Consider the following 24,215-nt stretch of genomic DNA (forward strand, 5'->3'; position numbering starts at 1 on the left):
TCCTTCTTCAACCAAAGCTCATGTATAGCACTTTGAATCCATCCTAGATCATTGCCGAGGAGTTGTCCGGAAACGACGACTACGTGGAGCTTTCTTTCAGTGCCAGGAAACTTGATGACAAGGTGAGACACAGCCTGCTTTGTTTGCTAAGCATTTCTCTGTCATGAATATCACAGCCGTCCGTACACACTGCAATTAGTCGCTTTTGGAGTCAGCTTTAATCACCTGTTTATGAAGGAGTGAATTTGTTATCCATGAGCTATGATACTTGTAGCATTTCAGTCACAACGGCTGTCAGAAAGCCAGTCAGGCATTTATCAGAGAGTGGCAGAGTGAAAAAGATTGTTCCTATGGGAATCGCCATCAGCTTCTCGTCAGAAGGGTAATTACAAGAGAGTGAAATTAATAAGGAGGGATAAACGCAAGCATAACATATGATCCGGTTAAGCATCAGTGTCTCAGGCTGAATGGCAGACAGGCTGTATGTGAATACTGGAAAAGAGGTGGGTGGTAGAGAGAGAGAGAGAGAGACGTGATGTTTAATGGGCCTTCAACACAGCTCTTTTCATCTCACCGATCTTAATCCTTCACTATATCTCCCATGTGTCAGTATTATTGGAACTTTAATTAAATTAAAAGGCCTTGACCGGAGCAGACATCAATGAGGCAAAGGTGAAAGGAGTTCTGCCATAAGAGATGTGGGAATATTAGATTTAGTGTTGTTGTGTGTGTGTTGCGTGTTGCATGTGCATGTGTGTGTGTGTGTGATTTGGTGTGTTTGTGTGGGAGGGGGGGCATCAGTGAAGATGATGGTTGACTGGTATGCTAAGGAGGTATATGCTGTTTTTAAAAGTGTAAATTTACATGTGTTACAAAATAGATCACTGCATAATATTCTTAGGACGGAGCATGAGGTTCTTTCATTGTCTCACGCTCATGAATTCCAATTTATTTTCATCGAGTGGCTCAATTTTCTTCAGAGGCTTAGTGTTCTCTCTTCAGAATGCATAGTCAGGTAAATCCAGTCTCTAACTGAGCAGATAAGCTCATCTTTGTCAGAGATAGCTCTATGATATTCCATGCATTGCATGATTTCAGATTCAGCCACTCATCACAGAACCTTATGCATGACAACTAGGACTGTAAATCCAGGCTTAGAAAGCAAGGCTTTCTATCAATTACTTATTTATCAGTCTGCAAACATGTTGTCCTCAGTCACCAACAGAGATGTGAAATTCATTTTCATATTTGTATTAATAGTTAATTTAGAATGACATGGAGTTAGCTTGAACAAATATCGACTTGGTAAGACATTCTGACTTTGAGAATCGTGGTAGGAATTCATCTTTTTCTTAAAGATTAGTTATGAAAGGCTTAACATAACAGCTAAAGCTTAAAACCTCTTTCTGCAGCTTAAACATCATGTCGTCTTCACCTCTAGGTATCCATGTCCTAATCACCTGAGCGAGCAATAAGTATTCATTAAAAAAAAAAAAAGACATAAAACAAACAGCAACAGCAACAAGAACAACAACAACAAAAACACTTTGCTTAACTGCACATTAGGAGGCATCCATAACTGTAACAGCATGATGTAGCTATATCTGAGACCACAGGCAGAGCTACGGAGTTGAAATCAGAGAATTGGTGAGAAGGCTGGGATTGTCTTACCTCTCAGCGTTAGAGAGCAGAGACTGATCTGAGAGATAGGCTTGCCTCCCACAGCTCACAGCATCATTACTGTGACTAATTCAGCAGGAAACTCTGATAATGTACCAGTTTATCATGTCCGGAGCCACAGAGGGTGATGGGTGGACGGAGCCCGCTGACATTTGCTATCTGGGTGGTTGGTGCTGCAGTGCTGCATGATTTTCAGTATTACTGATAAAACTTTCATGTAACGCCACTGCAACATTTTCAATTTTGTGCTGGTTTGCAGTACAGACATGTGGTCACTCAGTTATACTTCTCTCTTCCAGGACTTTTTCAGCAAGTCAGATCCATTTTTGGAGATTTACAGGGTGAATGATGACAATACTCAGCAACTAGTGCACAGAACTGAGGTAAGTTAGGGGGTATTTTTAATCAGGGTCTCTCCATCTCTGTCTGTCTGTCTGTCTGTTTGTCTCTCTCTCTCTTTCTCTCTCTGTTTTAAAGTGTGATGACATTGAACTAAAATGTCCCATTCGCTCTGTGACAGTCTCTTTTGCCTCCACACACAGACTGTCATGAACAACCTCAACCCAGTGTGGAAAACTTTTAAGGTCTCTCTGAACTCCCTCTGCAGTGGGGACCACAACAGAATCCTAAAGGTAATTCTTTTTCCACCGTTACCGGAGGGTATATTGGCAAGAGCATTTTAATTGTTCAGCTGTGTTTACTATCAATAGAGAAACCTTGGTGAAGTTCCCAGGGCTGAGACAAGATAACACATGCATAATTGACCAGGGATTGTGCTAGAGCTGCAAAGGGACATGAATTATACTGGAAACGGAGGCTTTGAATGAAACTCAGGCCCAGTGTGTTGAGGCTCCGAGAGACAACTGAGTGTTTAAAACAGATATGGATTTATGAATGGTGGGCACATACTCTGTAATGGCTGCAGTTTAGAGTTTGTTCGGTACAGACTGGTGCCACGGATCCAGACCTGCCTGAGAGATTTTTTTTTGTGAATTTTCAGGAGCTTTGGGATAGTATAAATAGCCTTCTCCCCTGTCACTGCAAGAAAAGACTATAGCCAAGGCCCATCTCAATGTAATTACATACTGCAGATCCATCCTCTACCAAGAGATCTGATAAAAGAAAATGTGTTTCAGCATAACGCAGCCATATGCCGTCTGAGAATGAATACACTTATGTTGAGGACATCACACAGAACTCTTATGGTAATCACTTGAGTAGGAGTCATTTCCCTCTGTTGTCAGTAAATCTGAACATGTAATAACCCCGTTTCTCACTCCGGTGTGAGATGACAGTCTTGGATAATATGACTGTAATGCTAACAGTCCGTTAAAACAGTCTTGTTGTCACTGTGGTGTTGGATGTGTGCTCAGCGTGCTCTCAGACAGACACCTCTCCAAATACCCTCACATCATCTCCCACGGAGAGCTGTCTGAATCGGCCAATCAAGCGAGCATGGAGCCCCGCTGTTTCGTGATTCCCTGCCACAGAGACGTCTGCTTTGCAGAATGTTTGATTTTGGATCCAGTTATATGTGTGTGTGTGTAGGTGTGTATTTGTGTGTGTTTTTGTGTTTAAGCATGTGCATGGGTGTATGCGTATGTGCATGTGCGCGCACACATGTATTTGTGTTAAGTATTTGTGTGTGTGTACGTTTAGGTTTGTGCATGTGTGTCTTTGTTTTTAATTCTGTGTGTGTGTGTGTGTGTGTGTGTGTGTATGTGTCTATGTATGTGTGTTTAAATGTGTATCTGTATATGCTGTCTATCAAGCACCTCAGCCATCCCAGCACACACAGCACACTGGTCCTTAATTGAAGTTTGCGCTGATTCAACTTCGTTTCCGTCACAGAGGTTCTGCTCAGTGATTGGTGATTAGCGGGTGGTGGACTGAGTAAAGGTTGAGATTGACTGTGTGTCACCGTGTTGAATTTCCCAGCCAGGGGAAAACTGTACAAGCCTAGTGGGATCTCCAGAGATGTAGCTGTGGAGACAGGTGGGCACTGCTGATTTCCACACTTTCCTTAAAATCCCATCAGCAGTGTTCTGACTTCTCATGGTTCTGTGGACCACAGGTTTAAGGCACAACTTTTCTCCCCAGTGACCCATCTGATTAAACAGGGCGCAAGCGGATTAGGCCAGAGGAGTTTTTGGGAAACCCAGACAAACAGTTCCCTCTGCTGCCTTCACATCCTCTTGTCGTCCTGCTTTCCTTTCAAATCATTCTTTCATGCTTTCTTTTTCCATCCCCCTCTCTCTCCTACTCTCTCTCTCTCTTTCTTTTGTCATGAGAAGTGCCTTTGATATCGCACTAAAGCACTGAGGAATGTAATATAAGACATTATCCGTGTTTTGGGTAGGTTACAGTGTCGTAGGTAGGATATGAGCAGGGTTTAAGCTTTAAGAACCCATTTGGATTCTGCTGCAAGAACAAACTTGGAATTAGGCTTTCTTTTGGTCATTTATCTGTTCATAAGATCTCTTATATGTAGAGTAGACTCTCTGTAACTCCTCTGGCTGAAAAATTTAAAATTAGATATACTGTTAAAATCTACTCATACTCTTGCTATGTGTGTAAGTATAGGCAGAGGTTGTGATGGTGGTATGGAAAGGTGATGAAGCCTTAATCCCTTCATCTCACATGCCCCTCTCCATTTTAGCAACTCAATTAGAGCTGGTTGCTATGGTGACTAGCTCATGGGAGCTCTATGATAAGGTCATTGGTTGAAGTCTGGGAAAAATCTAGGTTGGACCTGTTTTCGTTCGCACCCTTTTGGAAGTAATGTTAATTCAATAACTTCACGTTTCTTATGCCAGAGACCAGACAGTGATTTCGGGTTTCTGTTGTCATTTGCGTCAGAAAAAGTGTGAAGTGAAATGTGAAGTTGATTAATAATTGGACTGGTAGGTCTGAAGAAAAGTACCTTCAATGCAGACAGAAAAAGCAAGTTTGCCCTTTAAGCCCTGTTATCACACTTAAAGTTGTCTTGTGAAGAACCATCCAGTGGACATTTGTGTTTGTGTGGTAACATGCGTCAGGCCATTTGTTTTTTGTCCTTGTGCCGTCACTTGACTAATTTCTCCCCTCTGTGGTGATTAAACATCTTGTGGAGTGTGGTCGCACATTCTACCCACTCATGACAAAATGGAGCCAAAAAGCTGATTTGGGTATGATTGGAATGTCCTAGCTTGGTGTTATTGGCCCAGCAGCTGTTCCCCGTTTCCATGTGCACAATCGCGCAGCAACACAGCAGGCCTAAACATTCCTCAGATCGCTCTTTATAGGAAAATGAAAGCTTGTGTTATGCACACTGCTGATACGACTATCACAAAAAATAGACTCCATTTCTGAGGAGCTGCTGAGGACATAACCGGTGCCATTAGTTGAACCTTAGGTGGTTTCATTTAGAATTTCAAGAAATAGATTGCCTTTCATTAACACAACAGAGACAGCATGATTTCATACTGACTTACTAAGCAAATGTTTTTGTCGGTGTGTATGGAAACATAAATTAATTCCAGAGTGAATGAATTAGTCACTATTTTTAAAATTGTGCAACTGTTCTTTCTCTTCTTCCAAAAAAAAAAAGACAGGTTTTGTTATTATAAGCTCCTCTCACCTTCTTGACGGTTGCTATTAGACAAATGAAAAAAACTGGCTCATTTGCAAATAAGCAAGACCTTGTGGTTTTAACCCACTTATGAGGGAATGTCTTATTCATATATACTGTCAGTAATGCTTGGCTAATGAGAGAGAGGTATAGAAAAAAGAAAAAAACTCTGTCAGTTGATTCTCAGGCTTCTCTCTGTGTCTGTTGTGGTTAATTGGCTCAATTCTTGGCCATCTCAAGCTGACCTGAAAAAGAGCACCCTGCAGAAAAGACATCAATTTAACCCTGTTCAGAGACCTCGAGGGGCAAGTCACTTCCATTTACCCCTGGTCTTCATGGTTGACAGGAGTCTGAGAGGCAGGAAAATAGGTTGGCCCATTTGTATATTATTCATTGGCTAGTTAAAGAAGAGGAAAAAGGGACAGGTGGGAAATGAAAGTTCACATGCTTGCCGTGAGAGCAGTTTTATGTCAGAGGGTCTCTGTTTTTCACAAAAAAACACTGTTTTGATCCGTCGTCAGAATGTCTCTCATCATGACCCAGAGTCTCCTTTCTCTGAAATGTGCATTTAATAATGAACTGTTGTTAGGCACAGAATATCCACTTTCTGTGTGTGTGTGTGTGTGTGTGTGTGTGTGTGTGTGTGCACGCGTGTGTGTTAATATACTGTATTTCACACTGAACAACAAACTTCAGTTTTTCTTTTTTTCTGGAGACTAAATTTTGTGGGAAAGTTTTATCATCGTAGATCATTGCTGAACAATCAACTACTGAAGCAAGGCAAACCATGCTAAATCATTATTACACCGTCACTGATGTTTGTTATCTGCAGATCCCTAAAGAAGACTAGACAAAATCTGACATGATTCATGTTTACATTAAAGCTTAGTGACTAGAGGACATGAATTTGATTAAATGAACATAATATGAAATCTAAACATTTTAACACTCAGCCCAAACAAATTAATTAACCTAGCATGAATCTAGTCAAAACACAACTCAAGGGGTGCAAAGTTACTTTTCAAATGATCCATTTTATTCAGAGGTATGCATAGAATCCTAAAAAATCTGGGAATCGCAGGAGAGAACTGAACTTGTGCAAAATAATAAAAGCATACCCTGAATTAAGAAATCCATGTAGCTTGTAAGTAGACCACTTGAGGCCATGGAATAGCTACATGCTATCAATGCCATTGACGGGTAAATCAAAGCAGGTATAACACAGAGCTTTTCACAAGTTGGTACCCATTTTTGCTGTGATACAATGTTTCCATATCATACATATATTGTCCTAATGTGAATGAATTTAATCAATACAGAGCTTTGAAATACTGCACAGCAATATCACCACCTACCAATTCTGCACTGAAACAATCAAAAGGCACAGTCTCCAACTCATAGCCTAAACTTTTGATGTCAATACATCCACAGTGTTTGCAGATGCTATGCAATAAAAATACCCAGTGAAATCTATTATCTTTTTAAACTTTGAAAGGAGTATTTGATACTTACTTGAAGCAAGTAAACTTTGGAGCTATTCCCCAGGCCACGTGAATTACTAAGAGGCTGTCAGGCTCCTTACTCCTATCTGTGCCTGTAAGAGGATTCTCGGTATGGCAAATGGCAGAGGAAAATCTCTTTTATATGAATGCCTTATGTTACCTGTCTAAAGATACATCTTTTCTCTTTCTTCCTCTCTGAGCCCTCGGTAATCGTCAGCAAAAGCTAATGAGTACAGTAATAGCTGATTTACATTGACTTTTCCATTGCTCTCTTTCTGTCTTACTCTCTCTCTCTCTCTCTCTCTCTCAGTTTAGCACCTAATTCTCCTCTTTCCTCTCACTACTCTGGCTTCCTCAGCTGTCTGTCTCAGAGCGTTAGACTGTAACAGTGCCTTGCTTATGGGCTCTGATGTAAAAAGAAGCTCTTTGTGTACTGCTGCAGGGCACGCATTCCTTCGCTTTGAGATCCGACTCACCCTCACAAACACTATCCCAGGGAGGCTCTGGAATAAAACTCAAGACTGATGCCAACTCCTCACTCTCATTTCCGATGATTTGTTTGATTTGGTCACCTTTGTCTCTCTTTCAAGTGCGTTGCCTTCATTTTGGGCACAAAAATATTTGAGACGGATTTTAATTTAAGGAGCAAAATGCGCACAGTATGATGCCCAGTGAAATTTAAAGCACATCAGAGGGAACGCTATTACTGTTAGAAAGCCTCACAGCAAACAATAATCCAGGGACAGATTAAAACTCTTCAAATGAAAATATCCCCCAAACAGTCATTTGGTCCTATCCTCGCCAGCCGTGCCCAAACCGTCATCCTCAGCATCTTGAATATTGCAGATCACCATCATTAAATTTTAATTATATTAGTAATGTTGTGCAATAACTTATTCATTTGCTTCGGCGATATGGGAGTCTGCTCTTCCTCTCTTTTTCTTTTTTCCTTTTTTTTTTTTTTTTTTGTTGATCTCAGGCTAGTTCGTTTCCAGTGCTATGTGTTGGCTGTATTGTCGACATGACAATGTGCTCTTGCTTTGCTGCATAAAGACGTATTTTCAAATGTGAACTCTAATACTGTCTGTCAGTGCCTTATATTTCTCTCTTCAGCACACCAGAGAGAAGTGAAATAAAGGAGCTACCATAATGAAGTAATGAAAAGAGTGTTGTAGATACAGAATGGTAAATAAATTACTTAAGAAGTCAACAAATACATATATACATTAAGTCTACTGTCAAGGCTGTGTTATACTCTTGCATCTCTACATTAATAATAAATCTAAAGAAATCTTAAGAGGTTTCTTATGATTCAGTTGCTGTGTGTTCAGGTGTAGTAAATGAAGCTTACATGGATTGTACCACTCACTATGCACTGGGCAGCTTCTTCTCTTCTCTCAGTCTTAAATAACCTTCTTCTGCCATTACTTTCAAGTTAAGTCCTATCTGCTTATCTGTTTGTTTTCATTCTTTCCTACCCTGTGTGAATTTTTTCTTTCCTCATCATCATCTTCCATCTCTTCCAGTGCACGGTATGGGACTGGGACTCGAATGGGAAGCATGATTTCATTGGTGAATTTGAGGCAACATTTAAGGAGATGCGGGGTGCAATGGATGGAAGACAGGTACAGATCTCACTAATGGGTTATGAAGCAGCAATGACATATGACTGACAGTACAATTTTGGGAGGGTTGTTTCCATCAGCAGAGTCCCCTGTGCTTGACACACAAATAAGATCCAGTCATATGACATGTCTTTCTGCAGTCTCCTTGTTACCATACAGCAGGTTTAGTTGGTATGATTCCGGAGAGATAAAAGAGAGAGTGGTTTATGTAAGTATAGTTTGATGTGGGCCACAGTTTGTTTCATCATCGCCCTGTTTTGGAATAAGGCCTGAAAATTTCCATCCACGTCGACACACTCAATAAATCACCAAAGATCTGACAAGCGGCGCAACCAACAGATTTCTCACTGCACAAGGTCACAGTAGTACATCTATGAAGATGTACTAGACTAACCAGACTAACACTGAGTTTATTTTTCTTGATACACAGACAGGGCTTATTAAGATGCTGTAAAAAGATTAGAGTAAGAGGAGCAGTTCTCTCTTACAGATACTAACAGTTACAGATGGGTCAATTTACAGTGACTATTGCTACATCAGTATGTGACACTTCTATATTATTACAATCAGGTAACAGAACAGCACAGCTTTGTCACAATTATGAATGACCAATCATTTCTTACCTGTGTTGTGGCAAAAAAGGAATGTATTTTCTTGATTCACAAGAGACCTCAGTATTTTCTTGATTTGCAAGGGTGTCTTTCAGCCATCAGGAAATTATATACCAAACAATTTCTCATTAACTAATGGTGGCAATGTCAGTAAAGTCTAAAATTGTTTAAAATGTTCAGTTTGGCAGCAGATGAGGTCATTTTTAGTTTTTGTTTGGTTTTGTTTTGGGGTTTTTTTTGCAGTGTGTAAAGGAAAATGTAATATGATATGAGTTTGTTAGGAATACAGTATGTTAATTATAGGCAAAAATTGCTGTCTGAGGCAGTAGGTGAAATGTTATCTGAATGCTTTTCATTGTCCATATGACTCTGACTTTCGGCACAGAAACACTGTGCGTAAATGCATTGTGTTGTAGTTCATAGCAAAAAAGGACCTGTTGTGTTCTATGGTCTGAGTGAACATTAAGGGTAATGTGCACTGCACTGATTGGTTTTTTAATGGTTTTTGAGACTAAAGGGCTCTTCAGCTGTCCACGTGTAGTCTAAATATGGATAATCTTATAGGCAGAAAATTTACATTTTCCAGAAAGAGAGAAAAAACACAGGCTTATTTATACACAGACTGGTCTGACTAACTTGGCACGTAAATGATATTTACCAAAGGGGTAAAGGGGTACCCAGGGTTTTTGTTGATAACACAAGGTCAGTAATACACCCTGATTTTTCTTTTTTACAGCCCCGATTTCTTAGCTATAGGTATGCTAACGAGTTACATGCACCGTCACTCACGGTCTTTGTTTTTGTTAAAACAAAAGTCTTAGTTGCAATATCTAAATTCTGCAGGCAGTCACTGCAAAGCTTTGAGACATGCACTTTTTTTACACAATACTGGACTCCCTGATCACCTCTCATTGTTCTGATTTATACTGTTAAATTTTTCTTCAGCTGTCTAACAATGCCATCAGTACCTTGGCCCACTATCCCCAGTGGCAATATGTTTCACTGATGCCAAGCCATTCAAATGAAGCATTTTACTGTTTAAAATGCACAGTCCCATTCTGCTGTATTTTGACACAAAGCTAATTATTCTTTTCACCCTTTTTTCTTATTTCTCATTATTTCTCTTTTTTTCTCCTGCTTCTCATTCCTCTCACCAATGACAGGTTCAGTGGGAATGCATAAACCCCAAATATAAGGTCAAGAAGAAGAATTACAAGAACTCTGGGATTGTCATTTTGAATCAGTGCAAGGTAATGTTTTGTACTTAATAGTTCAATGACTCTCCCAGGAATACTGGTGCTTATCTTCCCGTTGGTAGAACCATTTCAGAGAGCTATAAACACGCACAATCACAGAAGATTTAATGCAACATTTAGCTGCCTAGTATCATTCTGTGGCAATCTACAGCTGTTCCTTTAGCTTAAATGAGCAATACGAACCCACCAAATGGCCAATTAATGCTTGCACGATGCAAAGGATGATGTTTCATTCCTCTTAAACTGTTAATTGCCATCGCTAATTACTGAATTTTCTGTTTATACTCATCATTTTGGTGGTGTGATGTGTTCGGTTGTTTATTTAGTTTGTATTTAAGGTTATTTATGTTTTTCATTTTGCCTCTATCTGTAGATTATAAAGATGCATTCCTTCCTGGATTACATAATGGGAGGCTGCCAGATCCAGTTTACAGTAAGTACCAAAAAAAAAAAACCACCCCCCGCCTGCCTCAAGTTCATGACTTCATTTTTCTCAGCTGCTCTTATAACAGTATAGCATGCTGAGTCTCTTCACATAACTGCTACACTGATTGCTACACCTAATTAATATCACCTGCTGAACTTTATTAAGCTAATATAAGTGAAAAAAAGCAAAACATAATAGAGCTTTATTGTTATTGTTCAGGACAATGAGATTACAATATTTCCCTTTAATGAAACATTCTTCGCAGACTTTTTTATGTTGCTGTCAAGTGTTTATCTCTTGTTTTCCTCTCTTGCAAAAATATCTTTGCTAATAAGCTTAATGTTTGTCTGAAGTATCTTAAACTGACTCTAATTAGGTTGTGTTCTAATTACAGTAGAGAAGTTATTACTTTTAGATTTAGTAAATGTAATTTTATGACAGTTGTAAATAAGGTACTCCCAGTAATGAAAAATTTAACTCCTGCAAAAACTGAATGCTTGATTTAGCTGTTTTCTATGTAGGTTTGCTCTGTTGAAACGAATACTCCACAGTATTGCAGTCATAAGTGCAATTATAATCTCCCGTCACAAAAGAAATAATTGATGTGTCAAATAAGAAGTAATGGAGATACTGAGTAAAGAACATTTATATAGGCATGAGAACTGAAGTTATAGGCTTTAAATATTTAGTGCTCAGAGCACTTTAAAAGGGCTCAGATGTTGTGGTTGCAGCATTCAAACCAAAGTAGAGTTACATGAGTTAGCTCTTTGGGTTTAGAAGAGTTTATGAAATGGACCTACCAGACAACAATTTTTGAGAGAGATCATTCACTTGGTGTTTCTGGTCACTGATGCACATGATAAGACAGGAAAAGATTTACTTTGGAGACCTTGAGTGAGTAAGTGAACAAGACAGATGAAAGCAGTGCACCATATGTGTGTCTCTGTGAGAAAGAGGCATGAAGGAAAGGTGCATACATTTTTTTTTAATTGGTGCCAAGCTACTCTTTGATTGCTGCTTGTCTTTCCAGGTAGCTATCGATTTTACAGCCTCTAATGGGGATCCAAGGAACAGCTGCTCATTGCACTACATCCACCCCTACCAGCCTAACGAGTATCTGAAAGCCCTGGTCGCAGTGGGGGAAATCTGCCAGGATTATGACAGGTAAGGCTGCAATGAAGCCAATCAAAACCAAGTCTCAAGTTACCGAACCTCCAGGCTAGTCAGTCAAAGCCAAATGTGACTTAACAGGCCTCATAGACCACTGAGTTGTGTTCACACATGGTTTGAACTCAAATTCAGTTATTCGACTGGGCACTCTTTCCCAGGTGTTGAATTTAGGATGGAATTAATGTCTCTGGTGGTTGACTCTGGAAATGCAAATTTAAGCATGACAGGATGGAGACATACGGTATGTCAGCTTCTGATTTCTTTACTTGTAGCATGGTAGATGGTGGAGCATGGGGGGGGGGCGGGCAGAGCCTGTGGTACACTATATAACTGAAGGAATAGTTCAATATTGATCACACTGTATTTATGCAGAATGAGTTTGCACCTTTAAACACTTGAGGTTGAAATGAGTTCAGTCGCATCTAGTTCATTTATTATGCCTCAAATGGATTCAAAGACATCAACTAAAATTAAGACCTCAGACATGTCGTAATATGTTCCAAGAGAAGAACAGGAGTTTATTGCCTCAAGCTCACCCGTTTGGCTATGAATGATTAAGTTTCTCCTTTGACATGAGAAGCATATTTTGAGAAAACTGTTTTGCACTTATATGCCTCCGCTGTCAACCCAAATGGTGCAGACAGATCCTTACTGTGAGACTCGTAAAATGCTCTTGAGAACAGCTGAAGACTCTCGGAATGATTGTGGCGTGGCAGAGGTGTCTAGACTATTAGAATAAAGGAATCTACCGCATTGAATCAGCTCACCTGCTGGGTCTTTATAAGTAATTGTATACTGATAGATTATCATAATGCTCTCAATAATGCGTGCTGTAGACGACAGACAGTATTCATATATGGTATCAACCGATTTCCTAATTAAATTTGCTGTTTTTTTCATACAGCACTGATCTGCGTTCAGTGCCTGTTTTCAGTTAGGGTTACGATTAATATTTAGGCAAAACAAAAATGACTTATATTTCTTTGTGTTGAAACATGTATTTGTTGTATCTGTCCTGAGGCATAAATTCAAAGAGCCCAGAAGCACTCTTATGTCCAGTCGAACCCAGAAGGTTTATTGTATGTGAGTGGGGAAGTACTCCAGTTACCATATAGCCTTTGATGGTTATTACTATATAATAACCAATTTGTTACTGTATGAAATCCTTTCTCAGGCTACACTACAATGGTATTGTCATTTATCATCTCACCTGTGAGCACTAATCCTGCTCTGTACCTCAAAAGAATAGGATATTCCGGACACTCACAGTGTGCTGTGGTGCATAAATTCAGCTGGAGTTGCGTGCATGAGATCAGACAAATGCCTTGCTCTCTTTCAATAGCTAGTCTACTAAAAAGCCTTTGTAAGTAGTGAGGATGGCACAGTCCCTCTGAAAATTCACCAACAAAAGAAATTTTGTAAATCATGTCATTAAATAAAAAAAAACAATGACAATTTGGGGTCATTGTGATGAGCAGATGGTATATGAAATCTAGAAATTTCTTTAGATTTAGCCAATGCTTTTCAGTCAGCTCTGATGGCAGATTTGCTTTTGTTTTGACGCAGTGACAAAATGTTTCCCGCCTTTGGTTTTGGTGCACGGATACCTCCTGACTTCAAGGTAATTTCTGTAGCTTTTTGCAATGTTGGGATGCTCAGCAGATCATTTGCATGAATGATGTGAACACTGACAGATGTCTCAGACTTGTCCATCACTCCAGTAATATCTTCTCATCCCTTCACTCATATCAGTGGCCTCCATCATCTCAGCCTCTCTGATAATGTGCCTCTGTTTTTTGGCACAGATCTGACTTGTGTTGGTCTGACTTTAAAAAAAAAAAAAAAACTGTCCTCAGTGGAGGCCCAGTACATTTGATGCCTGAATCTGCGACACATCTCTTTGCCAGACACTCAGCCTGCTAACGTATTTAGAGCTACTGTCTCAGTGGCCTTCCCTTAACACACAGCCACAGGCAGTCCTAGTCTGTATTTTGAATTAGGGGAACAATGAACTCCAGGGGACCAATGAAAAATTCCATTTTCATCATATAGATCAAATCCAAACAATTTCATGTGTCTCTGATGTACTGTGTAGTGCCATACATTTTTCAGTGGAGCTTATTTTAATGCAGACTAGTAATATTGCCCTTAATATTTGAATGATACCTGTTATACTAGTTATTATACACATGTATTATGTTTATGTGTGTTTCTCATCTCACTTGAGTATATTGAGTATGGTTCTTTTTTTCACGCAGGTTTCACATGATTTTGCTGTGAACTTCAATGAAGACAACCCAGAATGTGCAGGTATGACATTCCTCTTTAAACTTTCAACTCGCTCATCCACTTTATCCATTTGTTGTCAAGACGCAGTCAGCCTCTGCCGCCCTATTTACGTGACCTCTGTCCATCATATTCAGAAATGCTAATGCAAAGTCAAAGATTCGCTGGGCGCTGTCCCAGCATGACAGGATGGATCGATACATGCATAGCTGAATTAGAGCTATGGTAATGGCAGGAGTGGACTCATTAAACTTTAATGCAGCCAGAGAATGTACAGACTAGTCCAGTGGGAGACATGTGGGAAGGGGAGAAGATCAGTTGATGTTGTCATCCCCAATAATGAGTCCCACAGGAAGGGGCCAGAGAGCAGCGTAGACCTGGCAGCCTATGGGAATGTTATTATTATTTTTTTTTTTTTTTTTGTTTGTTTGAAGGAGTACAGGTCAACATTCCCTTTTCACTTCCTAACACCCATATCTTTAATACTACACATAAAGCATCAACATGTGTTCTGATAACTTCTTTTGCATGGAAATATGAGCAAGTAACATAACATTCCATGACCATGTGAACGCATTATATATATACACACACATACATATAAGATTTTTTAGATTCTTGCAGAAAATGGTCCTTAAGAGGTATGCTTTCTTCAAATGGGTGAAAAATGTTAAGACTCTATGGCAGCTGACCATGCAAACCCATTTAGTTTTTGAAGAGTAGATTCTGAGAATGGATAGTTGAGAATGTGAGTCCAGAAAGTGCTCTCTGAGTTAGGGTGAGATTTGAGGTAATATAAATGGTAATTCTGCTGTTGTGAGAAGTGCAGAAACTCAGACCTTGTGTTGGTCCGCCTTGTCTTTGCATTCCATTACTTTTCTTCGTAATAGCACTTTCTGAAATGTCTTTTGGACCTTGAATGAAATTCAAAGTTCTGACATACCATTAAAGTTTGTATTACTAACATGGCCGGTGTATGCTGGTATCCTAGCATCATAGAAAAGTTTTTTTTATGAGAGACATTGTTTTATCTGTGGGATTCAGGTCAGACCTGTTAAGTCTCCCAGTGTATCAATACACAACCTATGAATAGAGTGAATTGATCAGTGTCACTCCTTTGTCCATTGTGCCGGCGTCACTCGATTTTCTCAGCTATTTTTGTCTCCTCTAATTATTCTCTCTGGCACGAGGCACACCTGAGTGGCGCCCAGAACTAGTCCACATCATCCAGGTTCTGATTGGCCCACGAGTTCTGGGCCTCTCAGGAACTGCCTGTGGCTCCCAGCCTGCACAGACCAGATGCCAGACAGTCTCTGTGAGCAGAAACCAGGCTTTGCCACCCACCTCGTGTGTGCCACGCAAAGATAATGATCTGGACAATGAGGGTTGACTGGAACCTGTGGTTACGTTTTTATGCTACTTTAACGCGGGAAAAATACTATATAAAGTATATTACCTCCACTGCTTGACGTTCTCAGAAATTAAGAGTCATGTCATAGAGTAACATCATGTGGAGTTAATTAATAAAGGCCCACACTTTCTAATTATCAACCGTCTTCTGCTGATGTTCTCTCAAGAGCCCTCCTGAGAATTTTGTTTACTTTCAGTAAAAAGAGGCCAATTTGCAGTCTCCCCATCTGCAACTTTGAACAGTTTGTGCTTTTACAGGGATGTTTCAGTGATAGAGGCACGTCTGAACTCACCCTTGTATTTAAACAATGTCCTTCACTCAAATTGTACATTTCACGGGCATTATCTGAATAAACAATAATTAGAATTAGGATAAAACAGCTTATAAAACAGATAATTACTGCCACTGTGTGAGGGGTGTTTTAGGTTGTAGTGAATGGGCAGAACATTGTCACGGACTGAATAGGACTGTAACTGCACAGCAGGGTAAAGTCATGTTCTTTCATTCACTCTCTTGGCGTGGAGCCAAGAGCTGGCACTTCTGATGCAATACCACGTCTCACAGTTCTCACAGGAATTTATTTCTGAAGACTGCTGGAGTTCCATTTAAAGTATTAACACCAATGATTCAGACAGCGATTCACACATACACAGTCTCTTTCTGTGTCTCTGTCTCTCTCTTTCTCTCTCTCCCTGTCACACACACACACACACACACACACATAAACTTGCGTAGGAAAAAAAAAAGCCCGAATAAATGGGATAAATCCGGCAGTGTTAAGCGTAGATGGAGGGTATTTTCTATCTTGAGTGGTTTGTACAGTATCTTTCCTCATTTAATTGTGGCCTCATATCGATCCAAGTGCAAAAACCTGTATCAAATGGTCCTGTGGGCAAGTGAGAAGCTGTGGGCATGATCCAAGTTACGCTACACTACTACGGTTCTTGGGCATGTGTGTCTGTGTGTATGTGTACACATAAGTTGCCTTGTGAGGACATGTGTACTCAAGTCGGTTGTCTGTTTGTGTCAGTATTTTAGCATCTCTTTGAAGAGTCCTAAAGCCCCCTGAGACCGGTCTTTGATTCTTCTTTATGTGGAGGTTACTGGAGCGATTACATCCGATGACCTCCAATTTAGATGTCTCACATCTTAATTCTGCCACAGCACCACACAGCATGCTCCCAATTCAAAGGTCCTCTCTGTGTGTGTGCGCATGTGTGCGTGTGATCAAGGTTGTTAATTAAATGAACCGATCAGAGAAAAGAAGTGGAGACACCGACTGACCTTAAACGAACATGTCCAGGGAGGCAGTAAACAGCATTACTGACAGTGCTCAGTCAGTGGGAACCTATTGGTTTGCTGTGTCGCTCAGTGCTTCGCTGTTGTTCTCCTTTGACTCTTAAGGATGAATGTTAGAGTGCAGTGTTGTCGCTGTAGCAAAAACAGACAGGGGATCCATTTGTAGAGAAGTAGATTCATTTCAGAAATAACACATCCAAAACACAATCCAAAACTGAAGTTGTTAAACAGGCAAGAGATCGTTATTTCAGAGATAGTGGTAACAGTCATCAAACCAGAATCGAGAAGCAAAAATCAGAAACCAGTAAATCTGAAAAGATGTCACACAAAAGGAACAACACACAAAAGATCATGGACCACAGGTCACTAAGTGATAAGGGCAATACCTCACAAAGAGGTGTTGTACAGACAGTATTTCTATACGAACCAGAGCTAATGAGCAACAGGTGTCCTTAATAATCACTTGAGGCTGAATGTGGCATGGACTGAACCAAGTGCTGACTAAGGGTTACGGCTGTAAAAGTGACTGAGTTGTTTGATACAAATAGGTTATGAGTGAAGTTATCATACTACATCAAGTCCAGAGTAGGTATAACACATAATACATTGCTTTTACCAGTTATCGTGATACTGTAAACTGAAAATGGAAATATTGTACCAAAGTATCTGTCACTGTCAAGATGTTAGTGAAAGACAATGCAGCTCTGTTTGTATCGTCACTGCATGTTCATGATGAAAGATACAAAGGTAGAAAAAACATGGTTAAAATGCATTTTGAGTGATCACCAATATTTTAATGGCTACAATGAGTATTACAATATCATTATTGTGATATTTTTCACCATGATAATAAAAATGTCAAAAATAGATGTAATGACACCTCCTAAATGCAGTAACCTCTCTCATATGTCCAATCCAAGTAGTTATGCAGAATAATTTTATTGAAATCTGCATCTCAAACTAGGGTCTATAAAGTGTGATAACTTTACCAGTGGGCTTAATTAGGTTGTATATGAACAGTTATGTGACTGGTGAGGTCTTGGTTCTAATTTTCAGGTATCCAGGGAGTGGTGGAGGCCTATCAAAATTGCCTTCCCAAGATTCAACTGTATGGCCCCACTAATATTGCTCCCATCATCCAGAAAGTGGCCCAATCTGCCTCTGAGGAGATGCACACCAAGGAGGCCATGGTAAAGAAGTTCTTTATTCTCTGTCTCTATCTATCTATCTGTCTATCTATCTATCTATCTATCTATCTATCTATCTATCTATGTTTCACTTTTCACCCCATATCTCTCCCCTCTCATCTGTTCTGCAGCAATACTTCATCCTGCTTATCCTTACGGATGGGGTCATCACAGACATGGCTGACACCAGAGAAGCCATTGTTCACGCCTCTCACTTGCCTATGTCGGTCATCATTGTTGGTGTGGGCAATGCTGACTTCAGTGACATGCAAATGCTGGATGGGGATGATGGTATCCTCCGCTCTCCTAAAGGAGAGCCCGTGTTGCGTGACATCGTTCAGTTTGTTCCATTCCGCAACTTCAAACATGTAAGTAGCAACATGAGTCATAATCTTTTTCTCATCCTGCCATAGATTGTCACAGTTGAGTAACTGGCTCAGACTCAAGTCTTTCACATTTAACTCGTAAACTAAACTGGTTTTGCGTTACGCCTCTTTCCGTCAAAGCAGTTAAACTACTCACCTCTTGAGGCTTTTACAAGGAGTTCATGACTGTCCTTTGGTTTGCCCCAGACTATTTGGAATGGGTGGATGCTTTTAAACTGATTATGCATACAGGTTCTGACTGTAAATCAAACTCTTTAATCATAGCATTACTATGCTCAGGTCTCCACCCAGTATCCACAGAATGAATGAAGTGCCTCTGAGGAGCCTCTTTTCTCATTAATTATTCCCTGTCTTTCTCCCTCACACACTTTCTGACTATCCACACCTCTACTCAGAGAACTCTAATAACCTGTGGGATAACTGCTCAATTAATTACTGCATCTTCTCTAAAAATGTGATGGTAAACAAATCACGAAGAGCACTAAGGGATGTTTGCTGTAGTGGTCTTACACAGTCTTTTCAGCGAAGGCCAAACTTTAGGGAAAAAACAAAAAACAAAAAAAACTAATCTAATGCCGAAAGTTCTGGGTGAATTGGAATGTCGGAAGAAAAATTGTCTAAGGAAATTCAAATTACCAGAGGGCAAGTTTTATCATCGCCATGTCTTGAAGGAATTTGTTTGTGTCTCCAAAGTTTGGTTTGATAAGTGAGAGGAAGTTGTCTCTGGAAGTTTGTAATGTATTGTTACTTAGTTTCTGGAAACAGGAAGGATAACAGCTTACTTTTCAAAGTCATAGAGTTGTAGTCCTTTCTTTCTTTTTTCAGAGAAACAACAGCGTTGATAGATGACTGATTCATAGTCTGCTTGGATAATTTGCGCTGCTGTTTCTCGGCCGATTTCAGTGTGCACATCTTTGCATGTCGGGGAGGTGGTTCACAAATGGATTCACTCCTTCAAGACAAGCCGACCGTGGATCTGTCCCCCCCTACAAACAGAGAGTCTAAGCAGTAAAGTAGAAAAGTGCTGCTGAGAAATTCACAGCTGCACCACAGCAACCACTTAATATCAGGCTGCATGAGGAAAATGAGGCAATAGAAAACCTATTGCAATTGCATTACCAGATGGCACCCAAGAAGCAAATTCTTTTCTTTATAGGTTGTATTTTCTCATATCTTGTGGGTAACAGGCACATCAAGCAATACATTTTGGCACATTACTAAAGGAGGAGACCTGATCTGCATAATCGCGTTGAGTTGATTGACTGTATCTGATTACAAATAACTAATGGCAGCTGATTTCTAAATTTAAATTCATAAATTAATATGATTATGGAGTATGGTGTTTATTTTGTACACTTTCAGACAATTAACTCTGACCTTGGTGTTGCTTTCAGAGCAAAAAAAAAAGGAAAGAGACATGTAGCTATCTCTGGAAGGAGCAAACAGCATGTGTCTGTATCTCTAAATGAGGTTCAACAGAGAGGAGCTGGAGCAGGGAGGTGATAAGACAATCTTGATCTTATCTCAGCCACAGGGACAAGATCTGCCCAGACCTTTGTTTTCCTTTCAGAAAGGAATACGTGTCTTAGCAACACCCATAGGCACACAGCATAGGAGATCAAGCACTTCTTCACTGGGTGCCTCATCTGTCTCCTAGATTGAACCAATGCTCTCTGTTTAATTGACATGTGGGGAACAGAGAAGTCTGTCAACCTGATGTGACAAGCTTTATCCTCCCTATAATCTGTGGCTTTCTGAAAGAGTCATTTTCACTTGGTACAGGGTGGTTTACTTGATTCACAAATGGATCAAATGTGGTCGTACCTAATTTTATACCCACTCACTTCAGAAATACAGGAGAAACATTGGAGACACACACTTCTAGTAACACACTCCGTTTGTTTTATTTTCGTGCATGACATATTTGTGAAAATTTGGGAAGATGATAGATAGTTACCTCATGGATATATTCAGCATAAATTTCTAGCTGTTGTTCTGATGCACTTCATGTTCTCTTCTCTAACTCACAGGCTTCTCCTGCAGCATTGGCAAAAAGTGTCTTAGCAGAAGTGCCCAACCAGGTTGTGGACTACTACAACAGTAAAGGGATCAAGCCCAAATGTCCAAGCGAGTATGAGTCTTCCAGGACATTTGGTCACTAAGTCACCAAAACCCAGTCAAAAGTAATGCTCATTATAAATTAGCACGTTTTGTGACTCTTAAAGAAAATAACTGTTATACTTTGTTTGTTTGCATGCGTGGCCTGTGGGGCTTGCATATGTGTTGCAATGGTACTGTACCTACTAAGGCATTTCTGTGAGGGGAAAATAGAAACAAACAAACAAATAAACAACCCAACAGATTTATTCACATATGAGCATGTGGACTGGGATTCTACCAGGGAAGAAACATAAAAGATATCTGTTTATTTGTTTTTATAAAGGTTTACTGAGATTTTGCTAAATTTCTTAATATTCTTACCTTGTAAAGCATTTTGGATCGCTGCGAATGAATAGTTATCTGTATTAGATACGTCTGCATCTTTAAAAGAAGATTTTTCTCAGATGAGACAGATGCATGATTGTATTTTGCATGTCAATAATAAATGAAACCGTTTTTCTATTGGTTCTCTTTTTTTCTTAGTCAGGGGTTATAGTAGAAAATATACCGGGAACTCTTTGCCAAATATGTCCTTAAGTGATTATGAAAGATGTTAAGCACAATTCATTCTGAAAACAAAAGGAGTAACACTTTAGAATATATAGTATTTTGATAGAGAAGAGCTATAATGCGGCATCCGATTGTGTGATATGTTTTTTTTTTTGTCATTAATGCTTATGTACTTTATTTGTTTGTTTATTTATTTATGTAATTTGAGTGCATTTGAATATTTTGTAAAGAGTTATGAACAAAGTTTGTGGCCTCTACAATGGAATGTTATAGATTTTAAAAGAGAGACAACACATATCAGCAGGCATTGTGCATGCCATCACATTGTTTATGCATACCTTTGTTGTTGTTTTTTTTTATATACATTAATTTATTTAATAACTGACAACATAGATGTGTTTGTATTCTAAAGTGTTACTAGTTAATGAATTCTTAATGAAGTCTTATATTGTAGTACTATTAATGAAATAAAAGTTGTTCATAAAGAATGGCAGGTGTCTCACAGCGCGAAAAGCATGGGCTTGAGATACTATTTAAAAATGACCCTGGGAACTGAATATTCCTCTGACTGGAGATGGGCAGAGACAATTCCACTTGAAACACTCTCTGAGTTTGTCTGCTTGAAAACCAAACTTTGAAGTGGGCATTACGCCTACATTCCTAAGTGTGGGCTCGCCATTGTTGGAAAATTATATATATATAAGTGCAAACTGATTTAGTAAAAATGATAAATAGCAGTACATTTGGCGATACACAGCAAGTGTTCAGAAAAATGACACACCGACAATTAAATGAGACCTCAAACTGTCACCTTTTTGAAGCAGTATTTCAGGATTTTTTCAAGAAAACTGTAGTCAAGGTTGTTTCCAGTTTCCAGCTCTCTCCAATAACAATCCCTGGTTGTGTGAAGTGCCGCAGAGACCATCAGAGAGAGAGAGAGACAGAGAGAGAGAGAGAGAGAGAGAGAGAGAGAGAGAGAGAGACAAACCAAAAGAGAGATTGCAAAGAGACATGAAAATACAGAGACACAACATGCTTTGCTTTGAGGTTTTGGGTGAAGTATGCTATTAAGTAGTGTTATATCTTACCCATTTAAGCTGTGTTTCTCCAGGACCTTTGCCATGGGGAGAAATACAATAACTGTGAAATAGCTGGGTACTATGGGATCTAATGACAACACCGCAGTCAGTAAATGAAATTCCATAACATGTTGACAGTTTGAGGAATGGCAACATGCTTCATTCTGACAAACTGTGTCTTCCAAACCTTAGAAACATTTTTTTTTTTCACAAATTCGAGTTTTTCTTATTCTCAAGCAAATAATTCAACTCAACATCATACAACATTACGCAAATGCATAAATACACACAATACTCTATTAGAACATTTGAAATCACAAATCAGAAAGATCAGTCAGCATGCTAAATACTAAATACTAAATATTAAATGTATTAAGTCAAAAGAATACAAATAAGGTTATCACATCAGAGAGCTTATTACATAATAAATTTGCATTAGAAGTTCCATGTTGAAGGTAGTCAAAGTAGATAGACAACAAAGAAGATAAAATTACAAATCAATTGTATTTGAGTAGTTGATTGCTGTGTACCACATAGTCTTGTACAATATGTTTTGGGTTCAAGAAGAGTGAAATTCTGTCTATTTTAACATTTTTCCAGTGACAAATTCTTCCAAATATCTAAAGATGCTGGTGATGTCACTGAAATGGTGACGGTAAAATTATTTTCCTTTGCTATCAATGCAGAGATAAAATCAATTTAGACCCTGGTTTGTTAAAATTACATACAGATTTAACCACATGTTTTGAATACAAGGGCAACATTACATTAGTCATTTGCAACTGATTATATATTTCCAGTATGGAGTACTGGAACTTTTCATGTACAGTTTCAATTTTCTTTGATTTTCAGGATTCAGAAAGTTGTTACAACAGAATTTGAACTATATTCCATATTTAACTGCAATTTGAATTTGTCTCGTGTTTCTCATACAATATGGGTATGAAGCAGATGCAGATATATAAAATGTGTCTTTGAGGGTACGTAGGAATATTAATATATTGTCCACAAAAATGCCTCTCACTGTATTTACGCCCTCTGAGCTCCATTCCATTCCACTCCATTATGCAATCTGGTTTTTTTTTCAAAACTGTAAAAATTGGGCTATGTCTCAGTCCAGAAATGAAAAGTTTCCTTTGAATAAAACATGACAAAGAGCTCAGAAAATTTGATTAGCATTTACAAAAAACGACATTGTGTTTCAAAGACGACAGCAGATCACGTAAAAAGTCTGTCTGTGAAAATGGTGAGTCATTTCAATTTCAGGTTCACGCAAGGTGAAGGGTTTTATAATGGGTGGTCTGTGTAACCAGCTGAGATACTGTATGCACTGGCATACTATGTAGTACCAATACGCATTTGTTACGTTGAACCCTCCTTCTACCAGATGTTAAAAAAGTTAATCTATTTTTATTCTTAGTTGTTTAAAAGGCCCTATGAAGTTATTAAATCGTGTGTTAATCTTTTCAAAATTCAAAAAAAAAAAAAGGTACTTGGAGAAGTATCATGGACAAGTGGTGTGCCAGTGTTGACATCACTGACATTTCAGTAGTTTCTGTGCACCCAAGAATAGGAATGATGGAAGATCATTCCAATGCTCCAATTTATTTCTAACCTTGCTGAGTGGTGGACCCATATTAATTTGAACCAATGTGATTCCAAACTGTAGCCTAAATATTTCAATCTATTTGATGACCGCTGAACCGGGTACTTCACGTGAGCTTTTTGGAAATTATTTTTTGAGAGAGGAATTCCCTCACATTTATTCCAGTCTATTCTATGCCCTTAAAGTCCCCAATAATCTCTGTTATATCAAAAAGTAAAAGAGTGAACTACAGTGAACTGAAACGGACTTTCTACAGGGATAATGTAATACCAGCTGGCTGAGGCTCTCTCGTGGCATTAATCATGCCAATGTTATGTTTCAAAACAGACAAAGAAATTAAACAAATGTTTCAAATCTTGAACCAAAGGAATAGGTTAAATAATTGAAATTTCTGGTGCTCTAAATTATAC

At 39.1% G+C, this 24,215-nt stretch overlaps 1 protein-coding gene across 1 annotated transcript in view; it reads left to right on the forward strand.

Moving 5' to 3' along the window:
• Positions 1-20,612, forward strand: part of cpne4a (copine IVa) — a 33,308-nt gene extending 12,696 nt beyond the window's left edge. The window contains exons 4-15 of the mRNA XM_030781165.1: positions 48-122; positions 1,980-2,063; positions 2,223-2,312; positions 8,319-8,417; positions 10,192-10,278; positions 10,658-10,717; positions 11,742-11,875; positions 13,448-13,502; positions 14,140-14,191; positions 17,934-18,067; positions 18,196-18,432; positions 20,481-20,612. Of these exons, the coding sequence (XP_030637025.1) occupies positions 48-122; positions 1,980-2,063; positions 2,223-2,312; positions 8,319-8,417; positions 10,192-10,278; positions 10,658-10,717; positions 11,742-11,875; positions 13,448-13,502; positions 14,140-14,191; positions 17,934-18,067; positions 18,196-18,432; positions 20,481-20,612 (1,239 nt within the window). The remainder of the gene's footprint in view (positions 1-47; positions 123-1,979; positions 2,064-2,222; positions 2,313-8,318; positions 8,418-10,191; positions 10,279-10,657; positions 10,718-11,741; positions 11,876-13,447; positions 13,503-14,139; positions 14,192-17,933; positions 18,068-18,195; positions 18,433-20,480) is intronic.
• The last annotated feature ends 3,603 nt before the right edge of the window (positions 20,613-24,215 follow it).

Source organism: Chanos chanos, chromosome 8 (assembly GCF_902362185.1).
Source record: "Chanos chanos chromosome 8, fChaCha1.1, whole genome shotgun sequence".
Classification (NCBI taxonomy): Eukaryota; Metazoa; Chordata; class Actinopteri; order Gonorynchiformes; family Chanidae; genus Chanos; species Chanos chanos.